Here is a 26,101-nt window from a genome sequence, read left to right on the forward strand (position 1 = left end):
TGACTTGCTGGTCAGGGTGCCTCTGAGCAAGAGCACTTGGATAACCTGCAGGTTGTGTTGAAACGGTTTACCGAAGCTGGTGTCTGCCTACGGAGAGCCAAGTGCATGTTTAATGCGAAGGCGGCAGTCTACCTCGGCTATCAGGTGGATCAGGAAGGTCTCCACCCCGTTGCGGAGAAGGTGTGTGCCATCCAGCGAGTCCTCACCCCGACGAATGCCTCGGAGCTTCGATCTTTCCTTGGTCTTATTCATTATACGGGAAACTCCTTTTGAACTGGGCTACCACATTGGCTCCCTTGCACCTCCTTCTGAAAAAGGATGAAGAATGGGCATGGGGCCGCCGCAGGAAGCAGCTTATCGGCGGGTAGAAGGACAGCTGTTGTTTTCTGGGTTACTCACCCATTATTTGTTTTTTTTAGAAAATATTTTATCAAGGCATTTATAAGTTTAACATTTTGAACAAAAGGATCCAACAAACACAAAGAAACCTCACAATAATATAACCGTTGCCCCCCAAGCAGATACCCTAGCTATCATGGTCGAAGTAACCACTCCATCTCGCGGTTCTCCCTTCATTAGTTTTCCTACCCATATTCGTCACTTCCATGCCTCCCCTTCCCCCTCCTCCAAATCCCCCCCCCCCCACCACTCTGGCTCTAGGATCATCCGACATTCCAAATATTGCCACCTCTGGACTCAGAGTCACCCTCCCCTCCAGAACCTCTGACATGACATCTGCGAATCACTGCCAAAAGTCCCTCAGCTTCGGACACGCCCAGAACATATGCACATGATTCGCTGGACCACCCCCACAGCGCCCACACCTGTCCACCACCTCCTCAAAAAACCCACAGTCATATGAGCCCTGTGGACCCCCTTGAATTTGATCAGGCTGAGCCTGGCACACAACAAGGAAGCATTGACTCTCCTCAGGGCCTCCTCCCATAACCCGCCTCCCAACTCCCCTCCCAACTCTTCCCCCCACTTCTTCTTCACCTCTCCTATTGGAACCCCTTCCCACGCCATCAGTTCCTTAGATATTTCCAAGACCTTCCCCTCCCCAACCCCTGTTTTTGACACCACCTTGTCCTGTAGAATCTTATTGGGAGGCGCGGGAAACCCGAGCCCTGCCTCCGAAAAAAATCCTGCACTTGCAAGTACCGGAACCCAATCCCATCTGGCAACTCGAATTCCTCCTCTAGCTCCTCCAACCTCGGGAAACCCTCCTCAATAAAAAGATCTCCGAATCTCTCGATCCGTGCCCTCTGCCACCTCCTAAAGACCCCGTCCAGTCCTCCCGGAGCGAAACGGTGGTTGTCATAGATCAGTGATGACACCGACTCCCCCTCCAGTCCCATGTGCTGTCTCCATTGCCGCCACACCCACAGGGCTGCCACTACCACCGGGCTTGTGGAGTACTGCACCGGCGAAAACGGTAGAGGTGCCCTTACAAGATGCTGGCTCTACCCGCTCCCACTCCGACCCCTCCCCCACTACCCACTTCTTTACCATCGATATATTAGCCGCCCAATAATAGTTGATAAAGTTCGGAAGGGCCAGTGCCCCCCTCCCTGTGCCCCCGCTCAAATAAGACCTTCTTCGTCCGCGGGGCTTTCCCTGCCCAAATAAAACCCGAGATCGGCGCATTCATGTTCCTAAAAGATGCCTTTGGGATGAAAATTGGGAGACACTAAAAAACGAACAGCACTCTTTGGAGGACTGTGATCTTACCCTGTCTGTACCCTCCACGCCAATGACAGCGGGAGCACGTCCCACCTTCGTAAGTCCTCCTTGTTATTCACCCATTATGATCCCGCCTAGCTCTTGCTCATTAAATGCGACACTTGTCCCTATGGTACTGGGGCCATTCTGACCCACCAAATGGGGGATGGAAGGGAGCGGCTTTTGCCTGCCGTACATTAGCTGCAGCAGAAACAAAGTATGTGCAGAAAGAGAAGGAAGTCCTGGCGGTGGTGTTCGTTGTGAAACACTTCACCAGTATCTCTTCGGCTGCCATTCTACACGCGTTTCTGATCAGAAACCTTCACTCGGACTTTTCAGAGATTCCGCCCATTGCTTCCACACGCATCCAGGACTGGGTCCTATTATTCCCCGCTTACAAGTTTTCTTTTGAGCACAGACCAGGGACTCAACTTGCGAATGCGGATGCTCTGAACCGGTTGCCTTTATCGACTGGCCCCTTGTCGATCCCCACTACGGTCGAGGTGGTCGCAACCCTAAATTTCATTGACACTGTCTGTTATGGCATCACAAAAGTGTGACTCGATCCTTTCCAAAGTTCGGCACGTGGTCCTATACGCGGGACAGCATCGACAGCTCCCAGGTGAGTTGAAGGCATATTCCTCTAAACTGTCTGAATTTAGTGCAGAGGATGGTATCCTGCTGAGGTGCACAAGATGGCAGGGACCACGTCCCGGTTGACTATTGAGAAGTTACGTTTATCGTTTTGCACACACGGCCTGCCTAAAGTACTTGTCACTGATAATGGCACTCCTTTCATGAATGAGGAGTTTTCTGGGTTTCTGAAGGCAAATGGGGTGTGGCATATTCGTACTGCCCCACACCACCCTGTTTCGCATGGTTTCACGGAGCGAGCTGTGCAAACGTTTAAACGCAGCCTTAAGAAACAATCGTCGGGATTGACAGACAACAGGCTATCTTGTTTTCTGGTAAGCTACAGGGCCACTCTGCACAAAGTGATTGCGGTAACCCCAACGGAACTACTGATTTGCTGGAGACTTTGTTCCCACCTGAGCATGATCTTTCCAGGCAGAGGCACAAAAGTACAACACAACCTGGAGCAACAAAGGCGTTTCCCCTCTCGACATCGACCTTCTCGGCATTTTGTACCAGGTGACTCAGTGTTTGTTCGAAACTTTACCAACAGTGTTCAGTGCGTCTCTGACATTATCCTCTGCCAAACAGGGCCTGTGACCCACCAGATGCGAGCCCAAGGTCGTACCATGAAAATGCCCCTTGACCATCTTCGGTCCAGAGACCACTGGCGGGATTCTCCCCTACCCAGAGGGGCGGGGTGTCCCGGCGGGCCGGAGTGGTGTGAACCACTCTGGCGTCGGGCCGCCCCGAAGGTGCGGAATCCTCCGCACCTTCAGGGGCTAGGCCCGCCCCGGAGTGGTTTGCGCCCCGCCGGCCGGCGGGAAAGGGGCTTGGCGCCATGCCAACCGGCGTCGAAGGGCCTCCGCCGGCCAACGCGGGAGCGCCAGTGCGTGCTAGCATCATCCCCACGCATGCGCAGAGGGCTTTGTTTCCGCACCGGGAATGGCGGACCGGTACAGCCTCCGGTGCGGAAGGGTAGAGTGCCCCCACGGCACAGGACCGCCCGCGGATCGGTGAACGCGGGCCAGGCCACCCTGGGGGCACCTCCTGGGGCCACATCCCCCCGCGCCCCCTCAAGAACCCCGGAACCCGCCCGCGCCGTCATGTCCCACCGGTAAGGGACCTACTCCAATTTACGCCGGCGGGACTGGCAAAAGACGGGCGGGACTTTGGCCCATCGCGGGCCGGAGAATTTGGGCAGCCCCGGCGCCCATGAGTCGCGCCAGACCCCGCCATTCTCTGAGGCGGGCAGCGCGACTCACACCGGGCCGATTTTGGGGGGGGGGCTGGAGAATTAGGAGGACGGCGGGGGCGGGAGTCACGCCGACCCCCGGCGATTCTCCGACCTGGCAGGGGGTCGGAGAATCCCGCCCCACATCTTTGGAAAGTTCCTCGTCCTCGGAAACGTCTGCTATTTGCTGCCTGACCAAACCATGGCGGAACCTCATCTCAAAAACCTCTTCCAGAACCTCAACTGCGGGCCTCCTCAGGACCCCATGGGGGTTAGGACACCGAGATGACTGAAGTCATTGACCCGGACACAGAAATGGACACAAGGCGATGGGGAGCCTTTGGATCCGCAGTCTTTGGATCTGCAGCCGCCGTGACATTCCTGCTAGAGGCAGGGTTCGCCCTCGAGATATATGCCACCCGATACCCAGCCCAACGTCAAGAGAGCCCGGTGCCCTCCTTCGCCAAGCACTTCGGAGGATTCTTCGTACTTTGCGGGGGAGGGATATTATTTCCCGCATGGGTCACACAGGGCAGGGATGATCCACTACCCCGTGAAGCTTGCAGAAGACAAGCTCCCCCGATAAGAGGGCGGGGGAATCCTCAACACAGTTCATGTGCCTTGTTATAAATACGTTGAGCTGTATATAATAGTTAATGTGTCAACTAAAATAAGTTTTGTTTTCTCTACACTGAGTGTGGACTCCTTTGTTGCGCTTTACAAACCCACCTGCCCAATGTCCAAAGGGAGGCTTCCCTGGGTGGCAAAATGACCACCTGCCACTGGTGAAATACCAGCAGTGGCAGCAAATGGCCTTATGTGCTCATTAATTGGCCACATAACTGCCACAATTGGCTTGAAGATAGGCAGGCCGTCCACCATCTCCCTGCCACCGGCAAAATACCAGCTGTGGTGGGAGGCCAATCGGTGCGGCAGCGTCAACCATTCAATCCAATTTTACACCCCACCCTATGGTCGCTGTGCTGGTGGTGGGACCGGGGTGGCATAAAACTCCAACTTTGACGTGGATGAAGATCCACAGCACCAGAAGATAAATTCATTGATTTGGTACTCCCTCGAAAGAGAATGCAAACTGAAAACGGTGCTACAGTACTCTGACCTATTCGGTTCTTCACTTAAGGTGTGGATCAGTGCATTGACATTTGATTCTTTTCAAATTGAGTAATAACTGGATAAAATACACATGACAGACCAAATACAACATCCGATTAGTAAAGTTAAATAATACATGGGCACAAATAACCCTTTAAGTTCTAAATTTTCACATCAGACACCTAGAAAAAAGATTTGTTTTAACGGAATGCAGAGACAACCATACCAAATGCAAAAACATGAGAAGGGTTGTAGATTATTCATTTATCTTAAAGCAGGTGTTACATACTGCGAAGACAATGCAAAGGGAAGACTACTGTACACTCCAAAGTACAGAATAAAAAGTGGCCATTCAACCTACAAACCTGTCCCTTTCATAAACAATGCTGCTCTATTTCAGTTCAATTCAACTCTTATAATGCCATGAGGAAAATCTATTCAAAAGCTTCTGCCAGTACCTTCCCCATCCCTACACCCAAACCAACCTACGTTACACAAATTAAAACTCCAACTACTTGAGCAATTTTGAGCCCTACTTTACATACAAACATGTGAATTAGGAGCAGGCGTAGAACACTCGGCCCCTCGAGCCTGCTCTGCCATTCCAGTAGATCATGGCTGATCTGATTGTGATCTCAACCCCTCATTCCCGCCTACCTCCATAACCTTTCACCCCCCCTTGTTTTTTAAAAATAAATTTAGTGTACCCAATTCAGTTTTTCTAATTAAGGGGCAAAGGAGCGTGGCCAATCCACCTACCCTGCACATCTTTGGGTTGTGGGGGCGAAACCCACGCAAACACTGGGAGAATGTGCAAACTCCACACGGACAGTGACCCAGAGCCGGGATCAAACCTGGAACCTCGACGCCGTGAGGCAGCCGTGCTATCCACTGTGCCACCGTGTTGCTCCTTTCACCCCCCCTTGTTAATCAAGAATCTATCTTGATTGAATCTATCTTGATTAAGTGTATTCAAAGTGTATTCGGGAACTACCTTCCTGAAAAGGCTGTGGAAGCAAAAACTCACACGATCCCCTGAGAGAAAACAATTTTCATCTCTGTCTTAAACGAGTGTCCTGTTGGCCTAAATCTTGCAGTCTCACCTGACGTGGGAATCGTCGCAGAGAATTCAATGAACAAGCAAAGGTCCATGGACCATGCTGTGTGAATTTCCAGTCACAAGCAGGCGGGACCGGAAATTCCTGGAACCCTTAGTTCTAGATTCTCCCACAAGAGCAAACATCCTCCTCACAACCACCCTGTCAATACCACTTAGGACCTTAAATGTTTCGATCAAGTTGCCTCTTACTCTTTTAAATTCTAGTGGATGCAAACCTAACCTGTCCAACCTTTCCTCTCAAGACAACTCACCCATGCCTGGTATTAGTGCAGTAAACCTTCTCTGAACTGCTTCTAACGCCTTTACTTAAATAAGGAGACCAATACTCCAGATGTGATCTCACCAATTCCCTGTACAACGAAGCATAACCTCCCTACTTTTGTAATCGATTCCCCTCACAATAAATGATAATATTCTATTAGCTTTCCTAATTACTTGTTGTACCTAATACCAGCCTTTAGTGATTCATGCACTCCACTCCCTCTGAATCTCAGATCTCTGCAGTCTATCACCATTTAAATTATAAGCTTCTTTTTATTCTTTAGTTGAAATGAAGAATTTCACATTTTCCCACTTTCAGACTCCATTTGCCATATTTTTTGGCAACTCATTTAACCTATCGATGTCCCTTTGTAGCTTCATTACATCTCCTTCACGATTTACTTTCCTACCTGTCTTTGTGTCATCAGCAGATTTATCAATCATACCGTCTGTTTTTCATCCAAGATATTTATATGAATGGGTAAAAGCTGAGGCCCCAGCATTGTTCCCTGTGACATCCTAATCATCACATCCTGCCAACCAGAAAATTGCTCATTTCTGCCAACTCTCTGTTTCCTGTTAGCCATCCAATGTTCAATCTATGTCAACATGTTACCCCCTACACCATCAGCTTTTATGTTCCACAATTACATTTGCTATGGCAGCTTATCAAATGCCCTCTGGAAATCTCAGTACAGCACATCCACTGGTTCCCTTTTATCCACAGCAAATGTGACCCAATAAAGGCACAATTTCCCTTTCACAAAAACATGTTAACTCTACCTGATTGCCTTGAATTTTTTTTAAGTGCCCTGCTATAACATCTTTAATAATAGCTTCTATCTGGCCTATAATTTCCTGCTGTTTGTCTCCCTCACGCTTTTAATAAAGGAGTTTGCTCTCTTATGTGTCCTATACCACTTGCCTGTTTTTCTCTGTAGTATGACACATTTTAAAATCATCTCCGCAAGCTCCAAAGCTGCTCACTTTGATCACCTTACATGCTGTTAGATATGAGTCGCAGTTTATGTTTCAAGCTGAAGGGGGTTTCTTTTAAGCAGTTAACCACAAGCACGGACATAACCATTTTAATCAATTCCTTTTGGACATGCTTTTTCATCTATGTCATGTCAATTCTCTCAAGCTGCTAGCTGTACAATATGGGTTGAAAATATGGAGGAGTGGAACAGTGATAATATGCAACGAAATTGTCAGAGAACAGCAGTTATAGATGTGCCAGTGGGTAGAACATATTAAAAAAAACATAAAGCATGGAAACTACAGAAATATGAAAAACTTCAGAAACTTTATTCTAGTTAACAGATTATTTTCTACCCATAGAACTATAAATAATTACAGTACAGAGGCCATTCAGATATCGATCAGATATTGTTTGTTCCGAAAGCTATCCTAAATTAATATCGCTTTCCTCTCCTCAACTCATAATCCTATGGGCATGATTCAGTAGACTTAAGTTGAAGTCCGCTGAATGGCATGTTTAGCGGAGAAACATCCTGCCATTCATTGGCACTTTGCCATTCTTTTTGGCCTCAGGGAGATTCTGCTGAGGCCGCACTTTTCTGCGATTTTCTGCTGGTGAGCTTGAGGCACCATTTTGGAAGGCAGCCCTCCTCTTTCGTCCCACTCCCTTCAAGCCCCCAACCCCTGATTTTCACCACCTTTCACCCCCGCAACCTTAGAGAGCCCCCTGGGAATCCCCCCTCATCTCCTCTACCTGTAAGGCCTCCCCCCCCTCCCTGCATAGGCCTGATCCCTGGCACCCCGGCAGTGCCCTGCTTCTCTGGCAGTGCCAATTTGGCACTCAGGTGGTACTGCCAGAGTGCCAGGCTGGCAGTGCCAAGGTGCCCGAGTGCCAGCAGGAGTGCCAGGGTGCCATGCTGCCCTGCCCCGACCACCCAAGGGTTTCCAATGGCCAGAGAGACCCCTCCCAGGTCCATTTGTGTGAACCAGTACTAAATGGCACCCTGGCGAGGTCTCCCAGGCGCGGCCGTACGGCTTATTTATATATGCTGATCTGGAACATGCGCAATGAGAGCGAGATCCAGATTATGAGATCTCACGAGATTCCGTTGAATCGCACCCAAAATCTGTCTCTGCTCCAAATGTTTATCCCTTGCACAAAGAGTTCTCAGTTTTGTGAGTCTATTTCCTTGCATTTTTGTTTGGCAATTATTTACTTTGCTTTCCAAAACGTTACTATTTTCCTTTATCACTTTGAAATCACCTTACATAATGCCTGGGCCTGAATCAAATGGCAGGGTCTCAGTTTCCACCATCTGAGCAGTGTCCCGCCCCCTCTGTGTGCATCACAGTCATTTCATGTCAAATAAGTGTTATGTGGCTGCAGGGGGATCTTCCGCCCCTCACTTGGGTCAGAAGTCCCACCTTATAGAGCTGCTGACCAATCTGATTGGCTGGTACCCTCTCCAGTCCCTGCAGCAACAAGGGCTGCAGAGTACTGAAGAGGAAGTACATGAGGATGCCTGACACTAAGTCTGGATGGCTGAGGCTAAAGTAAATTCAAGTGGTTCCAGGACAGGGCGCGGAGGGTAGAGTAGGCAAAGCCTGGTGGGGATCAGGAGAAAGGGGGGGGGGGGGTCGTGTGTGAAGGGGCAATCAGGATCTCAGAGGAGAGACCAGGGGGAGAGGGGTACGGAGACCATCAGACCTGAAGGCATCTAACTTCAGGAAGGGGCTTCTGATGGAGGTGTTCACCCACTCTTCCATTAGAAGACCCCTCCTGAAGTCAGACTGCTTCAGGTCTGATGGTCTCCATACCTTCTTGCCCAAGATCTATGTCCGTTAATGCTTGGGCTTCCACCAGACAAGATCAATCCGCCCACCAGCCTAGAAATTGAGACTGTGTGGGAAATGGCCCATTCAATAGCCATTAATTGGCCACTTAAGGACCAAGGCGGGCCTCCCGTCTGAGATATTGGCTGCCCAGTGTAAAATTGTTGCGTGGTCGGAGCAGGTAAGAACACGGAGAGAATTCTGTCTTCAATTTCACGGTCTCCCACTAAAAAGCTCGGTGGTGGTGGAGCTTGGAATTCTGTCCATTTTCCCTTTCCTCTCCATCAAAAATACACAGAAACAGCATGTTACCAGGCCTTAGCCAATGCTGCTACCATCAATTCTGTAACAGGAACATGGGTTTCTATACCCCGGTGAGAAAACATGTCACTACTTCCCCCGCTTTCTCCTCCACATAATATCACCAACAGAGATCAGGGACTCAGTACAAATGAAAGCGCAGATATCAAATCCTGTATTTTAACGAATATTAATTTCTCCATGTCCTATTTCTATCACACTGCTTAACAAATTTGTTTAAGTGCCTGTCTGTGCCATTCTATGCTATAATTAATCTGTTTATTTTGATGTCGTAATCACCACATTAAAATAGCTCAAGCAAGAATCTAACACAAATGTATTAAGTGATGCTTAAGCAGTTATTGGCCAACTTTTAGAAAGGCATATTGGCTTAAATTGGATTGTGTTTTGTTAAACATTGAGTGATTTTAGAAAGATGTCCAGCATTCTTTAAAATGAAAATGAATTGGACCCGAAAACATAGGGTGGTGGAAAAGCACATTGTACATTATCTCATTACAATGTCACTGATGTTGAATTGGATGGTAGGTAGCTTACACAGTAGGTTACATTAGTTTCCCTAAAAGAGAGAGGAAGCACCAGAGAGGAAGCTGTCCTGGATTGTTCTCATGCAATGTTTCCCCCAGAGCAGCAGTGCCAGAGGATTGGGCATAAGTGCTCACCCTCAGTACACTGTGAGGTGAAACAAAGAATAGAGTTGTTACAGCACACAAGGTGTATATTTGGTCCATTGTGTCCATGCCAGCTCTCTCAAAAGCGATTCGGCTGGTCCCCTCCCCAGCCCTTTCACCATAGCCCTGAAATGCCTCTCTTTTCAGGTGTTTATCCCTATTATATTCAATAAAGTGCCCCAAAAAGGGAAGTTAAAAGTAGCTTATTTCCTACTCACAGTTAGCAAATATAGCAACTAAGCAACATTCCAAGTCCCAGCCGTTTTCCCTGAGCAGGACAATTCCCTTATAAGTGGGCGTAACCACATCTGTAGCATGTCATGACATTGTCTTGCTAACTCATGAGTGACGTTCGCGCATGCGCAGACTTCTTCTGTTGAGCCTCGCATTTCTGAACGAACTGCGCATGTTCTGAGTTGGAATGTTCGCGCGCAAGATAGCTGCCATCTCGAATGTGCTTCTTTACCGATTGAGACACCATTTTAACATTCTCAACCTCGTGGTGGACTTTTGCGCCCTTTTCTCGATGATAAAATTCCAAGTATTAGTTTTTACTCTGCTCATGTGAAAGGCATTTTCCTATTCCAATTTTTAGAGTTAAATCATTCTGCCGTAATAATGCTTCTCTTAGGCTTTCATCATTTAGTCCATAAACGATTTGATCTCTGAGTCGTATAAACCAGCAAAATTAGAAGTCTGAGCCAAAAGTTTTAGATCAGTGACAAAGCTATTTATCGGTTCGCTGATTTTCTGTAACCACTTGCGAAGCCTGAAACACTCCAGAATTTCATTTGTTTGCATTTCGCAATGATCATCAAATTTTGCAATAATCACTCCGAATTTACTTTAGTCTTCGCCTTCAGCATATATGAATTAATTATATATTTCTATAGCATGCTGACCTGCCATTGACAGAAGCAGAGCTATCCGTCTAGCTTCAGAGGCTGTATTTAAGTCACGAGCTTCCAAATAGAGCTGGAATTGCTGTTTGAATAACTTCCAATTAAGATTTAAGTTACTGGTAGTTTTCAGCTGTCTTGAAGCCTGGACGTGGTCCATCGAATCGATTTGCTGTTGAGGATCCGTTTGCTGCGAGGACTACCGCAGTCGAACAGTCATTATCGGAACTTTTTCTTTTCTTTCCTAATCTTTCTACTAGTTGTTCTTAAAGCTTGTTTTTACCTGGTACTGTGTTATACTACAGAAATGTAATATAACTATTACTCATTTGTCATTGTATTTAACTTGATGATAAACAGTCAAAGTATCCCAGCTGATGACAAATTATTTATTGAGTAATAAAATAATATACTTGTGAGTTCTTTCACTTTAATACTTTGACTAGTAATATAATTAACTAAGATTAGATTAAACTAACAATTATGATAATACACTACATTGTGATCTGTCACGTCTTTACTCCAGCTGCACTACACACACTAACCTACAGAAAGAGCGGAAAACTTCTTATATAGGTCCTGTTAGTGTTGCCATTTAGTGACCATCTGTCTGTACTGACTGCACATTAACTAATCATGTATTAACATATACAAAGATCACTACACTGCCCATCTGACTAGCCCATCCATATCATCTTGTAATCTAAAGTTTTCCTCCTCGTTATTTACCACAACACCAAATTTTGTGTCATCTGTGAAACTACTGATCATACACCTCATATTCACATCTAGATCATTAGTGTACACTGCAAATAGCAAGGGACCCAGCAGTGATCCCTGCCGCACACTACTGGACACAGGCTTCCAATCACAGAAACAACCTTCGACCATCATTCTCTGCGTCCTGTCACTGTGCCAATTTAGCTCCAATTTGCCAAATTGCCCTGTATCCTATGGGCTTTTTAAAGTAATTAATTGGATGCAAAATATTTGGGACATCCTGAGCATGAGAAAAGTGCTATGTAACTGCAAGTACTTTTTATTTTCACAACATTTATGGATGGATTTCAAACACGTTTAGTAATTACATAGATCCTGCCGATTAATTATTAAGTAGTGGAGTCTACAAACTAATTTGTATATTTAGGTTTGCTCTACCTCTCCAAGAGTATTATAGCTCCTTAAAATTAAACTTTGCATTCTATGGTAGGGGAGTACTTTTATTTCATTATTACCTCTTTCGTCAAATTGATTAGATCTAAGGAGAACTTTACAAGACATTTCTCCTGGTGTTCAGCACGGCAGTACAAGTCAGAAACAGATCTATAAGGGCAGCACGGTGGCCTAGTGATTAGCACAGCTGCCTCACGGCGCTGAGGTCCCAGGTTCGATCTTGGCTCTGGGTCTGTCCGTGTGGAGTTTGCACATTCTCCCCGTGTCTGCGTGGGTTTCGCCCCACAACCCAAAGATATGCAGAGTAGGTGGATTGGCCACACTAAATTGCCCCTGAATTGGAAAAAATAATTGGGTAATCTAAATTTTAAAAAAAAGAAACAGGGGCGAAATTCTCCGTTATCGGCGCAAAGTCCGCCGATGGGCGCAAAAAACGGCGCAAATCCGACTTGCGTCACGCCGCAAAAATCGTCGCAAAGTCTCCGGCCCGAAATGGGCTAGCAGCGACATGACGGGATCCGCGCTTGCTCACGAGGTTCACGCCGTGCAGCGTCATACACGCCGCACGGCGTGACGGCTCATAAGGACGCGCTGCTTCCCCCCACCCAACCGGAACACCCGACCGGAACACCTGACCGGATGGCCGGCCGCCGCACAGCCCCGAGGTTCCAGTCACGGGATGTGGAGGCGCTCCTGGACGCAGTGGAGCAGAGGAGGGAGGCCCTGTATCCCGGGCATGGCCGCAGAGTTGACCCACGCCACAGCCGGCGTCTGTGGAGGGAGGTGGCAGAGGCCGTCACCGCTGCGGCCCTGACACCACGGACAGGCACCCAGTGCCACAAGAAGGTGAACAACCTCGTCAGAGCAGGCAGGGTGAGCCTCCCCCCCGCCCGATATCCATATCCCCCTTCCCCCCCTCCCCCATATCCCCCTCCCCTATATCCCCCCTCCCCTTTTCCCCCATCCCCGATATCCCCCCTCCCCATATCCCCCCTCCCCATATCCCCCCTCCCCCATATCCCCCCACACCCATATCCCCCCTCCCCCATATCCCCCCTCCCCCATATTCCCCCTCCACCATATCCCCCATATCCCCCTCCCCCACATCCCCCCTCCCCCATATCCCCCCTCCCCATATTCCCGATATCCCCCTCCCCATATCCCCCCTCCCCCATATCCCCCTCCCCATATCCCCCATATCCCCCCTCCCCATATCCCCCATATTCCCCCTCCCCATATCCCACTCGCCATATCCCCCCTCCCCCATATCCCCGATATCCCCCCTCCCCATATCCCCTCCCCCATATCCGCCTCCCCATATCCCCCCTCCCCCATATCCCCCCTCCCATATCCCCCATATCCCCCCTCCCCCATATCCTCCATATTCCCTCTCCCCCATATCCCCCCTCCCCCATATCCCCCCTCCCCAAATCCCCCTCCCCCATATTCCCCATATCCCCCCTTCCCATATCCCCCCTCCCCCATATCCCCCCTCCCCATATCCCCTATATCCCCCCTCCCCCATATCCACCCTCCCCCATATCCCCCCTCCCCCATAGCCCCATATCCCCCTCCCCATGTCCCCCTCCCCCATATCCCCCTCCCCCATAGCCCCCTCCCCCATATCCTCCCTCCCCATATCCCCCATATCCCCATGTGAATCCAGCCCTAACCTTAACCTCTACAATACACGCGCAACCGATGGCGTGCATTCATATACCTGTCTAACACTGTTGCCTTTTACCCCTGCCACCACCCGCCACCCCCCCCCCCCACCCCCGCCACAGGAGAAACGCGCACACAAAACCAGGGAGCATGTGAGGACTGGAGGAGGGCCAGCTGATGAGAGGCCACTGACTGAACACAAGGAAAGGGCCCTGGAACTGGCTGGCGGGCCTGAGGACCGGGAGGTTGCTGATGCAGAGGTCGGGGGCGTACTAGCAAGTGAGCCACCGACAGCCCGTCCCCATATCCCCCCTCCCCTATATCCCCCTCCCCCATATCACCTGATCACTGCCTGTGTGTCTAACCATGCATGCTTCATTGTGTATCGCAGGAGCAAACGTCGAGGCACCCATCCCCGCAGATGCAGACCGCCTGCAGGATGCCCCTCGGAGGCCACGGGAGACGGAGAGACCCGGACCCTCCAGCATGCGACGCCCGCAGGATGCCCCTCGGAGACCACGGGAGATGGAGAGACCGGACCCTCCGGCATGCGACGCCCGCAGGATGCCCCTCGCACACCACAGGAGACGGAGAGACCCGGACCCTCCAGCATGCGACGCCCGCAGGATGCCCCTCGCACACCACGGGAGACGGAGAGACCCGGACCCTCCAGCATGCGACGCCCGCAGGATGCCCCTCGCACACCACAGGAGACGGAGAGACCCGGACCCTCCGGCATGCAACGCCCGCAGGATGCCCCTCGCACACCACGGGAGACGGAGAGACCCGGACCCTCCAGCATGCGACGCCCGCAGGATGCCCCTCGCACACCACGGGAGACGGAGAGACCCGGACCCTCCAGCATGCGACGCCCGCAGGATGCCCCTCGCACACCACGGGAGATGGAGAGACCGGACCCTCCGGCATGCGACGCCCGCAGGATGCCCCTCGCACACCACAGGAGACGGAGAGACCCGGACCCTCCGGCATGCAACGCCCGCAGGATGCCCCTCACACACCACGGGAGATGGAGAGACCCGGACCCTCCGGCATGCGACGCCCGCAGGATGTCCCTTGGAGACCACGGGAGACGGAGAGACCTGGAGCAACAGGGAGACGACGCCCCCGTCACGTGCGGGTGCGACGACGCAGGCGTGTGCCACCCAGCGACGAGAGGGGCAGCCACAGGCCCCCGTCACAGCCAAGCCAGGACACCACTACCCAGGACACCCCTACCCAGGACACCCCTACCCGGGACACCCCTACCCGGGACAGCACTACCCAGGAAGACGAAATACCGGACAGTGACACAGAGTGGATGGGTGGAGACGAACCCCCACCCCAAAGTGCCATGGACTCAGAGTGGAACGAAGAGCACGACACAACGCCACTGCTGTCACCAACACCCTCCACCATCGCAGAAACACTCACCTTGGTTGGGCACTTTAGTGATGAGGCGTCTGGTACACTCACTGGTGCGCACAACACAGCCGTCCCGGTACAGCAGGTGGAGGTAGGAGCAGCAGAGGGGCCGGGCGGTCGGAGGGCAGCCCAGCCCAAGCGAACATCTGCCGCCCAGATGGATCCCGGGTTCCTGGAGTTACCACACCCACACATTCCCACACATAGATCCGATGCAACCACCGACCCGGAGACAAGCGAAGAGGGTGATGGCCGGCTTGCGGCGGCTGCAGTCGCAGGTGGAGGAGTCCACCCGCGTCCAGGAGCTGGGAGTGGTGCCGGTCATACGTGCCACCCAGGCCGACACCGCACGGGTGGCGTCCGCGGTGGAGGCAATGGGTGCGACGGTGTCAGACATGGGGAACAGTTTGCGAGGCCTGGGGCTTTCTGTGTAGGTGGCGTCTGTGGCCCAGGACATGGCTGCCCTCTCACAGGAGGCCATGAGCCAGTGCCAGCGCCAGATGGCAGAGGCACTCAATGCCATGGCCCAGTCTCTGCAGGCCATGGCCCAGTCTCAGCAGGCCATGGCCCAGTCTCAGCAGGCCATAGCCCAGTCTCAACAGTCCATAGCCCAGTCTCTGCAGGCCATGGCCCAGTCTCAGCAGGCCATCGCTGAGGGCATCGGCGCCATTGCCCATGTGGAGCCAGGAGCTCATCGCAGGGCGGGTTGTCATCATCCTCCATGGCCTGCAATAGACACGCGTCCACCCGCAACTGTGTGAGCCCGGCTGTTGTGCCGCAGGTGGATCGGCAATGGGGGGGGTGGTGTGCATGCGGGTGGGGTGGGTGGGGTTGGGGAGGGGGGTGAGGGTGCTGGGTGGGTGGATGGGTGGGGGGTGTGGATGGGTGGGGGGTGTGGGTGGTCGGCTGTTGCCATGGTGTGCGGTCTGTGGCCGTACTACCCGATTGCCACGCCCATCTAGTCAGTGAAGCGGGCGACTATCAGCCTGTCCCGTGCCCGCTGGGCCAGCCAGTAACGGTGGACAGCCACCCGCCTGTGTCTAGCCCGTCTGCCCTGACCATTGCCCCCATCCCCCTCATCTGGGAGGACTGCGCCTCTTCCTGCTGCTCCTCCACTCCGCCCTCCTCTGCCTGCGGCACATCGCCCCTCCGCTGGGCTATGTTGTGCAGGACGCAGCACACCACAATGATGCGGCCGACTCTATCTGATCGATACTGGAGGGCGCCCCCAGAGAGGTCCAGGCACCTGAAACGCATCTTCAGCACGCCAAAGCACCTCTCTATCACTCCCCTTGTCGCTACATGGGCATCATTGTAGCGGTTCTCCGCCTCATTGCGTGGCCTCCGTATAGGCGTCATCAGCCACGATCGCAATGGGGAGCCCCTGTCGCCCTGCAACCAGCCCCTCAGCCGGGGATGGTGTCCCTCGTACATGCCGGTGATGGATGACCGCGACAACACGTATGCGTCGTATACACTGGGTAACGGGCGCAGACGTGCAGGATCATCATGCGGTGGTCGCAGACCACCTGTATGTTCATCGAATAGGTCCCCTTCCTATTGGTGAACACGGCCCTGTTATCTGCAGGTGGCCGCACGGCGACATGCATCCCATCGACCGCGCCCTGGACCATGGGGAACCCGGCCACGGCAGAGAAGCCCACGGCCCGGGCATCTTGGCTGGCCCGGTCCACAGGGAAGCGGATGTAGTGGTGCGCCATGGCATATAGGGCGTCTGTCGTTGCCCGGATGCACCGGTGCACCGATGTCTGCGATATGCCGGACAGATCCCCCCTCGGTGCCTGGAATGATCCCGTTGCATAAAAGTTCAGGGCCACCGTAACCTTGACAGACACGGGGAGAGGGTGTCCCCCGCCAGTGCCACGCGGTGACAGGTGTGCCAGCAGGTGGCAGATGTGTGCCACGGTTTGCCGCCTCATCCGGAGTCGGCTCCTGCATTCCCGGTCCGTGAGGTCCTGGTATGACTGCCGGGGCCGGTACACACGGGGCGTCCTCGGGTGCCTCCGTTGCCGTGGGGCCGCGACGTCCTCCTCCCCCTCCTCGTCCTGTCGGTCAGGTGTCCCTCCAGCCTGGGCGGCTGCCGCCTGCCCCTCTGCGGCAGCCTGCGCCGCCGCTCTGGCACGCTCCTCCTCCTCCTCCTCCTCATCCAGGGCAACATAGTCATTAGCGGCTGCCGCCACGGCGGCCAACATCGCTGGATGATCGGAAACCATGACGGCCTGGTTTGGGGGGGGGGGGAGGGGAACGACGACATGTCATCAATGCCCATACCCCCTCCTCCCCCCAGCCAGGTGCCATGGGACCGCATGGGTCCAACTGTTGGAGGCTGGCACCTGGCCAGGGGAACCAACTCACTTGCCCTCGCACCCCCCCTCCCCGGCTCGGGCCCCCCATCCACCTCCCCGGCACGGGCCCCCCATCCTCCTCCCCGGCCCTCCCCGGCACGGACCCCCCCATCCTCCTCCCCGGCACGGCCCCCCCCCATCCTCCTCCCCGGCACGGCCCCCCCCCATCCTCCTCCCCGGCACGGCCCCCCCCCATCCTCCTCCCCGGCACGGACCCACCCATCCTCCTCCCAGGCCCTCCCCGGCACGGACTCCCCCATCCTTATCCCCGCACGGACCCCCCCATCCACCTCCCCGGCACGGGCCCCCCATCCTCCTCACTGGCACGGACCCCATTCTCCTCCCCGGCACGGGCCCCCAATCCTCCTCCCCGGCCCTCCCCGGCACGGACCCCCCCATCCTCCTCCCCGGCACGGACCCCCCCGTCCTCCTCCCCGGCACGGGCCCCCCATCCTCCTCCCCGGCACGGATCCCCCCATCCTCCTCCCCGGCACGGGCCCCCCATCCTCCTCCCCGGCCTGGACCCCCCCCGTCCTCCTCCCCGGCACGGACCCCCCCATCCTCCTCCCCGGCCCGGACCCCCCCGTCCTCCTCCCCGGCACGGGCCCCCCATCCTCCTCCCCGGCACGGACCCCCCTCCCCATCCCCCTTCCGGCACGGACCCCCCCCCCCCCATCCTCCTCCGCGGCACGGACCCCCCCATCCTCCTCCCCGGCACAGACCCCCCCCATCCACCTCCCCGGCACGGACCCCCCCATCCTCCTCCCCGGCACGAACCCACCCCCCCCCATCTCCCTCCCCGGCCCTCCCCGGCACGGACCCCCCCCCATCCTCCTCCCCAGCACGGACCCCCCCCATCACCCTCCCCGGCACGGACCCCCCCCATCCTCCTCCCCAGCACGGGCCCCCCATCCTCCTCCCCGGCACGGTCCCCCCCATCCTCCTCCCCGGCATGGACCCCATCCTCTTCGCCGGCACGGACCACATCCTCCTCCCCGGCACAGACCCCCCCATCCTCCTCCCTGGCACGGACCCCCCCCCCCCATTCCCCTCCCCGGCACGGACCCTCCCCATCCTCCTCCCCGGCACGCACCCCCCCCATCCCCCTCCCCGGCACGGACCCCCCCATCCTCCTCCCCGGCACGGAACCCCCATCCTCCTCCCCGGCACGGGCCCCCCATCCTCCTCCCCGGCCCACCCCGGCACGGACCACCCCATCCTCCTCCCCGGCACGGGCCCCCCCCCCATCCTCCTCCCCGGCACGGACCCCCCCCATCCTCCTCCCCGGCACGGACCCCCCCCATCCTCCTCCCAGGCCCTCCCCGGCACGGACTCCCCCATCCTTATCCCCGCACGGACCCCCCCATCCTCCTCCCCGGCACTGGCCCCCCATCCTCCTCACCGGCACGGACCCCATCCTCCTCCCCGGCACGGGCCCCCAATCCTCCTCCCCGGCCCTCCCCGGCACGGACCCCCCCATCCTCCTCCCCGGCACGGACCCCCCCCATCCTCCTCCCCGGCACGGGCCCCCCATCCTCCTCCCCGGCCCGGACCCCCCCCATCCTCCACCCCGGCACGGGCCCCCCATCCTCCTCCCCGGCACAGACCCCCCTCCCCATCCCCCTCCCCGGCACGGACCCCACCCCCATCCTCCTCCGCGGCACGGACCCCCCCATCCTCCTCCCCGGCACAGAACCCCCCCCATCCTCCTCCGCGGCACGGACACCCCCATCCTCCTCCCCGGCACGGACCCCCCCCATCCACCTCCCCGGCACGGACCCCCCCCCATCCTCTTCCCCGGCACGAAACCCCCCCCCCCATCTCCCTCCCCGGCACGGACCCCCCCCATCCTCCTCCCCAGCACGGACCCCCCCCCATCCCCCTCCCCGGCACGGAAGCCCCCATCCTCCTCCCCAGCACGGGCCCCCCATCCTCCTCCCCGGCACGGTCCCCCCCATCCTCCTCCCCGGCACGGGCCCCCCATCCTCCTCCCCGGCATGGACCCCATCCTCCTCGCCGGCACGGACCTCATCCTCCTCCCCGGCACAGACCCCCCCATCCTCCTCCCTGGCACGGACACCCCCCATCCCCCTCCCCGGCACGGACCCTCCCCATCCTGCTCCCCGGCATGGACCCCCCCCATCCCGCTCCCCGGCGACGGACCATCCCACCCTCCTCCCCGGCACGGACCCCACCCCCCATCCCCCTCCCCGGCATGGACCCTCCCCCCCCCCCAATCCTCCTCCACGTCACGGACCCCCCCTCCCGGCACTCCCCCGGAGCCCAGCCCACTCTAACCACCCCCCAGGCCGTCACCCACCTCCACGCTGGTTGGCGTAAACCTGGAGCACAGGTTGACGCCGATTAAAAGGTTTGATTTACGTCGACGTGACCCGTCATCACGTCGATGGGACTTCGGCCCATCCGGAAGGGAGAATATCGGCAGGCCCAAAATCGGCTGCCTTGCGCCCACCCGAGCCATTCTCCGACATCAGCGGCGCCATTAACGCCCCGCCGACATTTCTCCCTTCGGAGTCTTTGGCAACTGGCGGGGGCGGGATTCACGGCGGCCAACGGCCATTCTCCGACCCGCTGGGGGGTCGGAGAATGACGCCCCGATCTATAGCTTGATGAGGCTCCACGAAAAGTGAAGCTTTACAAAGTTCATCCTTCTACTGTTTAGTTTGCAACAAAACTTGGCTGAGGCCAAGTTACCTCCAGATTTATGTTTGTGACCTAAATGCTATGTGCACCAAGAAGCTATGTTCAGAAATACACTCAGTTATATTGTAATCTTTTTCTGATCGATAAACACGTGATCTTTCCCACTTTAAGTGGGTTGCATTAGTAATTACATTTATATTACGTGCCAGAGGAATTAGTGTGCGACCAGTCATTGGCACTATTCAGATGAAGTAGACTGTTGACGTCTGGTGCCAGGTTAGAGAGGTTCTGAAGCAAGGTCCTTGTCCCGAAATATTGGCTGAAGTTTCCTTGTCCTTCCAGCCGGCTGGGTCTTCTGGTCCCACCCATGGCAACGCCCCCCCCCCGCAGTGTGTTTTCTGGCAGCGCATGGTGCAGGGCACACAAAACCCCATGGACATCGGCGAGACTCGAAGGTCTTGCCTCTGCCACCAGATAATACGCCACAAGAGTGCTGGAAAATCCGGCCCAACTCTGCTTTGCTCTCCACACATGTTCAAAGACCCGCTAATTATTACCAGCAATTTCTATTTTTATTTATTATTGAAGAAGTTAGATTTCTGATGACATTATTTTTAAAGCAATAAATTACTTGGTTAAGATTTGTGCTAAGTCTCACTAGCTAGCAGGAAAATGGTTATAAAACAACTCCCATTAACTGGCAGTTTACTTATGAATGGACCCCGATAGCTTCTCTGATAGCTTGGTGGACTAATGAAACATCCCGTGTGTTACTAAATAAAACATATCAGCAAAGATTAAAGTTGAATCCTTTGTAAGATATGGGCGGCACGGTAGTATAATGGGCAGCATGCTAGCACAGTGTTTAGCACTGTTGCTTCACAACTCCAGGGTCCCAGGATCGATTCCCGGCTTGGGTCACTGTCTGTGCGGGGTGTTTACATTCTCCCTGTGTCTGCGTGTGTTTCCTCCGGGTGCTCTGGTTTCCTTCCATGATCCAACGGTGTGCAGGTTAGGTGGATTGGCCATGCTAAATTGCTCTTCGTGTTCAAAAAGGGTTCGGTGGGGTTACTGGGTTATGGGGATAGGGTGGAGATGTGGGCTTAAATAGCATGCTCTTTCCCAGGGCTGGTGCAGACTCAATGGGCTGAATGGCCTCCTTCTGCACTGTAAATTCTATGATTTATTCTATAATTCGGCTATTAGATTTTGAAATACAGTAAGTACATCAAGATAATCCAATGGGAAGCTGGATGTGTACACTATTCAATGGTAAATGTCAGTTCACTGTGTTCCAGTGATTTGTTGATGCCAGTTGGGATGGTTCTAGCAGTGTTAGAGTTACTTCTATGTTCCAGACTAGGGAGCGGGAGAAAACAAAAATCTCCATGCTTGCAAGTGACATACATCAAGGTTTAATAATTGCTTAATTATCTACAAATTTCAGATAGGTGGGTCTCAGTCAACGAGCCATACCTTTAGAATTGGAACCATGCATTCAGGAGAGAACAGTAAGAAGTCTTACAACACCAGGTTAAAGTCCAACAGGTTTGTTTCAAACACTAGCTTTCGGAGCCTCTTCATTCACCTGAGGAAGGAGCCGTGCTCCGAAAGCTAGTGTTTGAAACAAACCTGTTGGACTTTAACCTGGTGTTGTAAGACTTCTTACTGTGCTCACCCCAGTCCAACGCCGGCATCTCCACTTCAGGAGAGAAGTTGGAAACATTTCTTCATGCAACAGGTGGTAAAAGTGCGGAACTTTCTCGCACAAAAACGTTGTTCAGTTAATAATGTTAACTCTGTGATTGATAGACTTTAACCAGCAAAGGGAAAGGGTTAAAAACGATAACCACACAAGCTGCTAATTGCTAAATTCTCAAAGACTGCAAAGACAGTGAATCTCTGAAAAGGCACAAATTGCCTTGTCTCAGGCTCCCTACTGATAGTCCAGTCCGCACACTAAAATCTAATTGATCATGATGCAGCTGCTGATACAAGAGTCAAGGGCAAGGAATTTGATACACACTGGTTAGGCATATTTCTATCTTATTCATGTCTGGAAGTTAGTAGGTAAGTAGAGAAAACGTATGCTTTATGAAATTATAATTAAGTAGATATTCACAAATTGTAATTGGATAACCACATACATTATGTAATCATAATTATTAACCGTGAATATAGATAATTTTCAAACCTTGCAAATGGACATTTTTGATTGATAGATGCACATTACTTAGAAGATAAGCTAAACTAAGGGCGGCACAGTGGTTAACACTGCTGCCTCATGGCGCTGAGGACCCGGGTTCGATCCTGGGTCACTGTCCGTGTGGAGTTTGCACATTCACCCTGTGTCCGCGTGGGTCTCACCCCCACAGCCCAAAGATGTGCTGGGTAGGTGAATTGGCCATGCTGAATTTGCCCTTAATTTGGAATTACTTTTTTTTAGAAGTTAAGCTAAAAGTATTGTTGCTATTGTTTTCCTTTGTTCGGAGAGCTTGTGGGCCTTGTGTTGGTAAACAGTTCCCCCGATATAGTTTGAACTGGAACTCTGAGTGTTGTCTGGTCAGTTTCGGGAGTGAAGTACACTACAGTTGAATAGTTGGGAACGTCCCTCAACCGATCCAATGCAGGTGGATAGTGTTGTGATACAGATCAACCATTACCTCATTGAATGGTGACTAGAATAGGCTCGAGGGGCTAAAATGGCCTTGCCCTTTTCCGATGGCTAATTGTGACTCCCTCATGAAAATGCAAGTGCATGGATGATGGATGAGGAACAGGACTTGGTTCACATGAGATTCCCCTGGAATCAGGAGCCTGCTGATCCTCACTATGTGGTGTTTTAAATCCAGAAGGGTCATTTGGATGAGGTGGTGAAGGCTGGATGCCACACTGCCTTTGGACATGGGGAAGCACATTGGAAAAGGATAAAGAATGGCTGCCTGCTTACCCGTACTCTGATGACATTGACTTCCACGGCCAATAACATACCATACAATATGGCCAATAGTGCTGCAATGCAGAATCGGAGTTGGCTTAGTCCAATTCCATGCTCACAAAACTTGGCAAATTTGACAGTTTTTGTAATGAATGCTAAAGTCCAGTAGACCAGCAAAGCTGCAAAACAAACACACGTACACACACATAATTGATATCAAACTGCAAAATAATACAAAGTTAATTAAACTCGCAATTCAACAGTTACAACAATTAACATTTGTGCACAACTGAGCCCATAAATCAAGTCTTGTGTCTGTGAAAACATGTCATTTCAAAGAAAAGCCTTTAAGTGACACACACCAAGATTTAATCATTGCTTTAACATCTGCAAATCTGTGCTGCTTGATTGTTAATTTTGCAAATCTCTTACTGTGTTAAACAAGTTCTCAAATAAAAACACAAGGACAGAAGTAGGCCATTGGTCCATCAAACCCTTTTGTTAGTCAATCCATTTTGTTGCTCTTTTCAATCCAAACACTTTCTCTGTAATTAATCTTAATTTCCAGTTATGGTTAGCATCTATGGCCCGTTTATGAGAAACAAAAATGCTAGTTTTACTTATTACATGGTTTTATATTTTAATTTTTAAAATTGTTTTTTTAAATTTAAAAAATGTTTGAATTATCCTGGCTCTGAATTCCCCTAGTTCCAACTCCCAAAGTGTTATGTATTCTGGTGTCAGAACTAGAAATAATCACACCCTAGATATTCTCATAGCAATTCCTTCCCAGCTCCTTACAATTAAAGTAACAGAAGGAGCAGCTTTTTGTTATGTCAAAGTCCTTCATTGTATTAGACATTCCTAAATGGTTCATTCTCCTAACCTTGACCTCTCCTGGGAATGTGACCAAATATTGCCCGTATATACAATAGAATAAAATCCTCAAAAGTTCATGTAGGACATTGATGCAGAGATTTCAATGGCAACATGCCTGGAGTCAGTAATTCGCCAATTGATGGGATGTTACACAGGGTTTTGATTGCATCCAAAGTTCTTTATTATAAAGTAATGTATTCCAATGGCAATCGTTCTTTTTAGCCACATCTTCCTCAAAGCTCTTCGATGTTCCTAAATAGTTTTATCTCGGAAACAACATTCACTGCATGATATGCTTTCTGGATTTAAATACACTTATGTGCTACCTGATTGATGGATTTTCATGAGGGAGATGGGAATTGGGAGTCTGAAAATTTGCCTACTTCGCAGTCCCCAATGCCATATTTTTGTTTTGTGGAGGCAGGGGAGGGATGCAGGCTGGCCTGAGGCAGCAACGTAAATGGATGGTGCAGCTAGCGGGCTGTAATGCACCGTATAACAGGATATTCACCTAATTATAATGATGAACGTCAGTCCCTCAAATCCTTACCCTCATCCACCCACCGATCCCACAAGCCACCTCCATGACCCCCATATCTCACATATCCTTCCCATGCCCTATGCATCCTCCATGCCCATTCTTATAGTATCTACTATGTGCAGAACCAATGGGCCATTGGCTAGCCTGAGAAGTCTTTGAAACATCCTGGAACTGACATAATAAGAAGCTTAGAAAAGATCCTTTGAGGAAAAAGTGGCTTAGCTTATAACCTCTTATAAGTGTCAATTAGCGCATACGTTCATCGTGTCAGTATCAAAAGCTTTTCTCAGCTTCACATGTCTTAACATAGTGTAAGTAAACACACAGGCAGGGGAAAAAACTCCTCAAAGAAATAGCAGCACTACATGGTAGTAGAGATGTCAATCAAACAAAACTTTCTCTCCCATCTGTAACTAGAGAAACATTGGGCGAATCCTCTCGAAAAATGTCAGGCGGGAACCATGGGGCGATTCCTGTCGATGGATGGGCATGATCTAGATCACATTTCAACCACCTGTAGTATTTTAAAGTATGCAAATCGGCCAGCCCATCTTCACCAACTTGGGCGCCCCGATCCCAGCGTTCACAGAAAGACTCCACCCTTCCCACCACAATGGAAATGGTAACAACCCGTTGATGGCAGAGCAACCCCTCAGCGAAGGGTCTATCCTCCCCCAACCATTAAAATAACAGGTCACACTTCCCACACCACGCAAGCATGAGGGTGACCAGACACCCCTCCAGCCCTCCCTCAGGCTCCATCCCTTGGGCATTGCCAATGGGTCACTTCCCCATGGGATCCTGACACTGACACCCTGGCCTGGTGGGGGGGGGGGGGGGTCAGGGAGGCAGATTCAGTGCTCATGTGCTCCTCTGCTACTGCCAGGCTGCAGAGGGAGGGACCCCAGGGGTCCTGGAGGTTGGGTGGCCGGGGCTGGGTGCAAAGGATTGATCACGGGACTCTCTCCTGTGATGGAGATCTTGTGGCTGGACTGTCCCTTCTAGTCCTGGGAAACCTTGGGAAATCTTGGCATAATGATTTCAGGCAGCTCTCTGATCAAAATCATCATTCTTGTTTGTGTACTGTGAAAGTTTTGCAGTGGCCTGGTCACTAAAATCTCCATGCCCCTGGATACCTGGGAGGGTTCCAAATCATAGCAGCACTCCATTCTGCAGGATGGATTCTCATTTCTCTCTCTCAGAAGCTGCAGATGTGGGATGACCCCTTGAACTGACAGGAGAAGTCAGTTTCACTAGGGGATATTTCCTTTTTGGAGCCTGTATGAGCTGCAGGCGCAGCCTGCAACTTTGAACTGTTCTGTTTGAGAGCTGCAGAGCAGACCCATCAGTTCATTATTGATGCAATCCAGGAATATTCAAGTACGTTCCCTTTCTCCACAGGTGCTCACTCAGCCCCATGCTTTTAACACTGCATTTTTTCATATCTGAGTCTTGCTAGAAAGCTCAAAATCTTTGCAATCCCTTGAAAGCCCTTGAAAACCTTTGTTTTCATTCAATTTCACAGTCTAGACCTTTGATTTGACGGCTTAATAATTTTTACACAGCAGACCAATGTTTATAAACACTTAAACACTGCAGTTAGAAAAGAGGATCTGAAAGCACTTAGCTGCTTTGAAGTTGCCTGCAGCTGTCAAGCAGAACAAG

At 52.5% G+C, this 26,101-nt stretch overlaps 1 protein-coding gene across 1 annotated transcript in view; it reads right to left on the reverse strand.

Annotated features, from left to right (window-relative positions):
- Nucleotides 1-26,101, reverse strand: part of LOC140384522 (ATP-binding cassette sub-family C member 8-like) — a 497,256-nt gene that overhangs the window by 403,675 nt on the left and 67,480 nt on the right. Inside the window, 1 exon segment of the mRNA XM_072466291.1 lies at nucleotides 23,029-23,195. Coding sequence (XP_072322392.1) covers nucleotides 23,029-23,195 — 167 coding nt within the window.

Source organism: Scyliorhinus torazame, chromosome 10 (genome assembly GCF_047496885.1).
Source record: "Scyliorhinus torazame isolate Kashiwa2021f chromosome 10, sScyTor2.1, whole genome shotgun sequence".
Lineage (NCBI taxonomy): Eukaryota > Metazoa > Chordata > Chondrichthyes > Carcharhiniformes > Scyliorhinidae > Scyliorhinus > Scyliorhinus torazame.